This window comes from Sabethes cyaneus, chromosome 2, assembly GCF_943734655.1.
Source record: "Sabethes cyaneus chromosome 2, idSabCyanKW18_F2, whole genome shotgun sequence".
Classification (NCBI taxonomy): domain Eukaryota; kingdom Metazoa; phylum Arthropoda; class Insecta; order Diptera; family Culicidae; genus Sabethes; species Sabethes cyaneus.
The window spans coordinates 141284876-141290641 of record NC_071354.1 but is presented as its reverse complement, the minus strand read 5'-3'; the positions used below and the strand labels follow the sequence as shown (position 1 = coordinate 141290641).

At 40.2% G+C, this 5766-nt stretch overlaps 3 protein-coding genes and 1 pseudogene across 3 annotated transcripts; 1 reads left to right on the top strand and 3 right to left on the bottom strand.

Moving 5' to 3' along the window:
• The window catches only part of LOC128736092 (uncharacterized protein DDB_G0271670-like), a 2034-nt pseudogene extending 1817 nt beyond the window's left edge, over positions 1-217 (top strand).
• An 892-nt stretch (positions 218-1109) lies between these two features.
• LOC128733417 (perlucin-like) lies at positions 1110-2006 on the bottom strand. The gene is made up of 2 exons (XM_053826988.1): positions 1811-2006; positions 1110-1737 (listed from the first exon to the last, which is right to left on the bottom strand). Exons 1-2 carry the CDS (start codon positions 1989-1991, stop codon positions 1292-1294), a joined length of 627 nt encoding a protein of 208 aa, XP_053682963.1. The 5' UTR covers positions 1992-2006; the 3' UTR covers positions 1110-1291.
• A 1629-nt stretch (positions 2007-3635) lies between these two features.
• LOC128736091 (clotting factor G beta subunit-like) lies at positions 3636-4355 on the bottom strand (the record flags this gene model as incomplete). Its single annotated transcript, XM_053830573.1, has 1 exon — positions 3636-4355. A coding segment is annotated over exon 1 (720 nt), but the record flags the coding sequence as incomplete, so codon positions are not given.
• A 390-nt stretch (positions 4356-4745) lies between these two features.
• LOC128733418 (perlucin-like) lies at positions 4746-5472 on the bottom strand. Its single transcript, XM_053826989.1, has 3 exons — positions 5336-5472; positions 5200-5270; positions 4746-5130 (listed from the first exon to the last, which is right to left on the bottom strand). Exons 1-3 carry the CDS (start codon positions 5457-5459, stop codon positions 4792-4794), a joined length of 534 nt encoding a protein of 177 aa, XP_053682964.1. The 5' UTR covers positions 5460-5472; the 3' UTR covers positions 4746-4791.
• Positions 5473-5766: the final 294 nt, after the last annotated feature.

Genomic DNA, 5766 nt, shown 5'->3' with positions numbered 1-5766 from the left:
CGTGCCTCAGGGCAGCAACGTCGGACCCTTGCTCTTCTCGCTGTATTACATCGATGTTTGCGTGATACTTCCCCCAGGATGCAGAATCGTGTATACTGATGACCTCAAAATCTACCTTGCAGTTCGCTCAGTCGCTGACTGTATCGAATTACAAAAGCTAATCGGTATGTTTTATGGCTGGAGTGTATGCAACCGGCTCAGTGTCAGCATCTCTTAGTACTCTGTAATCAGTTACAGCCGAAAGAAGGCTCCAATCCAATACAGTTATTCCATAAACGGTCAGAATATTGAACACGTAACAGTCGTCAAGGATATTGATGTTCTATTGGATACCGCGTTTACATTACAGGACCACGACGGTAGCATCATTTTCAAAGCAAACAAGAACCTGGGATTCATAATGAGAATTGCAAAAGAGTTTCGTGATCCATATTGCCTGAGAGCTTTATATTACGCACTTGTACGCTCATCCCTGGAGACGGCAGCTGTTGTTTAGAGCCCTTGCACTGGCGTTTAGACTGCACGGATCGAATCTATACAAAAAAAGGTTTATCAGGTACGCGTTTCGGGATCTTCCCTGGACGGATCCAACCGAACTTCCTCCATACGAACACAGATGTAAACTACTGAATATGGACACATTGGAAAAGAGAAGGGATGATATGTGTGCTGTATTTGTTGGGAAGATATTCACCCTTATTTTGTATTTCGAACGGATTGGTTTTCGAATGAAAGTGGATGGTATTCTTCATTCCGCCAGCAAAATCAAACGGGCAAAACAACTCGTTCGAAACAAGTCGACCGAAATATAAATCCGTTCGAAATCCAGTATAGGCGAGATTATGTGGATCAATTGATGCGCCTTGGTTTCTAGCAAAGTTGAATATGAACGCACCCTCGAAAGTTCTTCGCTCTGCTGGCTTACTAAGAATTCCGTTTCATCAGACATTATACGGTAAAAATAAACCTGTTACCGCTATGAGTGCAGTTTTTAACTTTGTGATCTACTTGAGTGATTTTAATATTAGCTGTGAAACGTTCAAGTGTCGTTTACGTAATTGTAGATCATTTTAATCATGTTGACTTTGTTGTCAGATAAACCAAAGAAAGAAAGAAAGAAATATTTTATTTCTGTCTAATACCGGTATATTTCCATTTTAACTTTCTCAGACTTACTATAAAACACTTTCTTTACTGCACAGTCTACTATTTGCTGCTTATTCCTGTACTGAATTTCATTGTCAGTAAGGCTGATATATAATAATGCCGACAAGGCAAACCTTTAACGTCTCTAATTCCATGTTACGTATTCGCAAATATAACGCTGCTTCCATTCACACGGTACATCATTCCAAACGACCCCGCCCCAGCGGCCTATTTCTAAGCAATTTTCGTTTCCTCCAGCATTATCCGGTTGTCCAGGAGAGTAATTTAAATAGCCAGTCAAATATCCGACCGGTTTATTGGTAGAGATCCATACAAAATGGCCCTCACTTCCCAAATCCGTTCCTGCTATGTACCAAGGACCTTTTGTGTTACTTGATTTTGCAATCGCTTGCTCTATCAATTGGCTGTCCTTCTCCGAAGTTATAGTGGCCAGCTGGTGCCCAACACTCAAACAACGTCTCCAAGCTTCCAGAAACGTAACTTCCTGATTGTTGTGGACGAAGTACTGTTTCTTCATTGTCCTTCTTTCATGTTGCCTATCGTCCAAACAATTACACCCAAAAGTGGAATCTAAAAATGGATATAATAATTAGTACAACAGTAAAACTGTACAGACTGAGGTGATTTTTTCTAAAAAACTAACCGTCATCTTCATCCACTATAGGTGATGTTACAGTAATAGAAAGAAAGCAACTGATAAGAATAAAAATACCGACGAAGTTCATTGCTGCTGCACCTACAGAGGCATTTGAAATTCTTCTCACAATAAGCAGCGATGTTTCCTTTATATTCACACTCAGTGCGAACGGTGAATCCCCGACCATTGACTTGAACGATGACCAAGGACGTAGTCAGTCGTTTGACGCATAGAGCCCAGACTGTTCCCATAATATTTTGGCACAATATGATTGAATTTGATGCTAACACGGCTACGAACCGGTCCACAATAGATAGTCATGCAGACGCTACCTGTAGCTACCTTGTCCCAGGAGTTCTACATCCGAATGCATAGTTATGACGAGTTTGTTTAGTATGCACAGTAAATATTAACTATTGAACTATTTATACAAATGTTTGAATTTATCTATCAAGCGCAAAATTCAAAAATAAAGTTATCAATAAAATGAAAAAATAGAAATTACTCAGTGAAGCCACTACTCAGTTTTCTCATAGGTATGTTAGTTTCTTCGGTCCGATGTTAGTCTGAATTACCAGATATTAGATTCCTTTTCAATAACTGTTTACATGTTATTATTATTATTATAATTATTATTATTAGACTTAAAGAATATCACTCACTCGAATTTTCCCTGATCCATTTTTTATATTTCTCCACATCGACAAACGCCGTGTAATCGGTGGAGCTGCACAAATTTTGATCCCTTTCCTGAGCAGCCGTAAAGGAAATTATTCCCAGTATATACCATTTTCCATTAACCCCTCTAAGGTCTACATCATTTTTAGCACCGCAAAATTCACTAAAATGGCCATAACTTTTTTATCTTTTGATATTTTTTCATCAAATTTGGGAATTTTGCCGAAATTATTTTCTATTTTCATAATATCTATAGATAATGGCCATATGCCATATGGTCCCGGAGTTATTCCGGAGTTCCTTGGGGGACCGAGATATGGCTATTTTAGATAAAGTTGCCAAATATCTAAAATTTGTTTAAAATCTTTTGATTTTTGTAAACATATCATCGACTGTGGATATATCAGTTACTTTGCCGCAGTTATGAGCCATGGTGCGCGCCATCCGGATCCGGGGGGACACTATGAATCCGGAACCGGTTCCCGTAACGGGACATTTCAGCATCAGTAAAGCATGTCGTGTCGCATATCAAAAGACATCAGCATTCGATAAAATAGCGATTGGTGATCATCTCATGTCTCTCAGAGGCCGTATGACCGGTTCCGGGTCCGGGGAGGGTTTCTTTTCTGATTCAAGCACGGAACGGATTTCGGAGGAATTTTTCCGGGACCTGGAATCGGCCATATGGCCTCTGAGAGACATGAGATGATCACCAATCGCTATTTTATCGAATGCTGATGTTTTTTGATATGCGACACGACATAGTTTACTGTTGCTGAAATGTCCCTTTATGGGAACCGGTTCCGGATTTATGGTGTCCCCCCGGATCCAGATGGCGCGCACCATGGCTCATAACTGCAGCAAAGTAACTGATATGTCCACAGTCGATGATATGTTTTCAAAAATCAACAGATTTCAAACAAATTTTAGATATTTGGCAACTTTATCTAAGAAAGCCATATCTCGGTCCCCCAAGGAACTCCGCAATAACTCCGGGACCATATGGTATATGGCCATTATCTATAGGTATTATGAAAATAGAAAATATTTTCGGCAAAATTCCCAAATTTGGTGAAAAAATATTGAAAAATAAAAAAGTTATGGCCATTTTAGTGAATTTTGCGGCGCTAAAAATGATGTAGACCTTAGAGGGGTTAATATTTCGGAACAATCCACCTCCACTGTCTCCGTTGCAAGCATTCGTGCCATTTCGATACCCAGCACAAAACATGTTATCCGTAACACTGTCCCTAAACGCTTCCTGGTTGCTCTGAATGCAATCATCTTTCAGAACGATCGGTACATTTGCTGCCCTCAATGTATTAGAAACCGCATTTTGTTCCGTGTAACCCCATCCGACAATCGTACCAGTCAACTTACTTCGGATTAAGGAGAACGTTGGTAGACATGCCGGTTGAACAAATTTTCCATAAACTACTGGCTCTTTAGTTATCAGCAATGCTATGTCATGTTTCACACGTTCTGTATCACCGGAGTTCTGATAGATAATTATCGAACTTAACTGATACTCTGCGACGGAGTTACTTTGAACATTTAGTAAATGCTTCCCAACTAGAACCAGTAGCTCATCGGGTTGCCTTGCCGTTCTTAACCCGGGAACTATGACACAATGCGCCGAGGTAATAACAACGCTTTGCCCGACCAATGTTCCACCGCAGATGTACTGCCTGATTGGTGATGTTTTGAAGATGGCGATATGCCATGGATAATCACCGGGCTGAACATCGAAGCTGTTTGTTATTAGATCACGAGTTTTTATTTGCCTTTCGCCACATTTTTGCAAGTTCACCGAATGCCGGTTTAATATTACCGAAAACACCACCACTGAAATCACGGCGAGATAATACTTCATCTCTGTCTGAGCTTGAACTTACGCGCTGGAAGCGAATGCCGGCAAGAGATCTGTGCACTTCACAGACGCGGGGATTTTTCGGTTCAAATACATAGGTACGTGATCAGGAACAAAGCATGATGTTAATATGTATGCAAATACCAGTTGTGGCCGACTCAGGGTACACGGCTTAGAGACATAACCAATCCTTATTTAATGGTTATGACAATTTGGTTAAAATTAACCAAAAATCTTCAGTGTACTTTGGTAAGCTGTGATGATGTTTTAAAAGAATGCACAGTTAGTGGTCCGGTATTACATAGGGATATAGAGGAAATGAAATCCATTTCGGTTACTACTCACTTTCCTTAAAGCTAATAATGGAATAGGGAATTTTGTTTCATTAAAATATGAGCTTTATTTGTGCTTTAATCAAAAATTTGATTCGATTTGTCACCTAGGTAAGATACTTTTGGCAGACAAAACAGTGATGTTCATGGCAATCCGCAGCTTTCCAAATACCGCCCTGACTGTTTACTGAAACTAGCATACATTTATCAGCGCCCTGTGGTTGTCCCGGTGCCCACTTGAGGTAATCGTTTCCCCAACCGACTTGGCGACGGCTGACCAACCAAATCCAGTCGCCTCTTCTGCCGAGATTTGTTCCACTCAACCAAAGCTCCTGATGCACGTGTGCCGCTTTTTCAGCCAGCAGCTGATTATCTTTCTCAGAAACTACCGCCGCTAATTCCAATCCTAGATCGTTGCAGCTACGCCATGCCGAGAAGAATCCAACCTATAATGAAAGTTTAGCCTGTAATTTAGGTTGTAGCCTGGAAAACACCACTAAAGTGAAAAGTAAAACCTTTTCCGAACAATGTATGAAATATTGTTTGCCTCTTCTAAGGAATTCATCCGGTGACAGATCAGATTTTGCTGTACAGAAAAAGAAATGCACATTCGAATAAGCACGATAAGTTGCAACAATCTATTGAACTCACGATCTATATTTGAATTCACTTCCGAGGCTACCTCTGCCGGTCCGGGTATCAATTCACTATCCTGACTGAGACAAAATTGAACGAGTCTGGTGACAAGCGCAAGAAAAAGTAACGACCGATACATGCTTGCTAGTTCGAAAGGCTTCAGTATAACAATGATCCGTGCACTTTCCTGTTTCCTTTTTATATTTCATTTCGAATAATGCAAAACTCAGTACACTTATGCATTTATTTTGATAGAACCGGTTTGATACTTTCTCCAAATCTGAAATGTAGCTATATTTCTTGATCGTTTCTTTTCAGTTCACGACTGGTTTCCACAGGAGATAAACGAAATTACCGAAAAATGAAGATGGATACGTCAATATTTTTGCAGGAAGCCAAGTTTTCGCGTGACTAACCAAATCATAAAAGAACGTATGGTAACAGAT

What these genes read in the sequence shown, in the direction of transcription:
- LOC128733418 (XM_053826989.1), bottom strand. Translation starts at nt 5,459, where the DNA reads ATGTATCGGTCGTTACTTTTTCTTGCGCTTGTCACCAGACTCGTTCAA. An exon ending in AGTGAATTCAAATATAGATC is followed by an intron (nt 5,271 to 5,335) that starts GTGAGTTCAATA and finishes TTTTCTGTACAG; the next exon opens with CAAAATCTGATCTGTCACCG. An exon ending in TCATACATTGTTCGGAAAAG is followed by an intron (nt 5,131 to 5,199) that starts GTTTTACTTTTC and finishes CTTTCATTATAG; the next exon opens with GTTGGATTCTTCTCGGCATG.
- LOC128733417 (XM_053826988.1), bottom strand. Translation starts at nt 1,991, where the DNA reads ATGGTCGGGGATTCACCGTTCGCACTGAGTGTGAATATAAAGGAAACA. An exon ending in TATAGTGGATGAAGATGACG is followed by an intron (nt 1,738 to 1,810) that starts GTTAGTTTTTTA and finishes ATCCATTTTTAG; the next exon opens with ATTCCACTTTTGGGTGTAAT.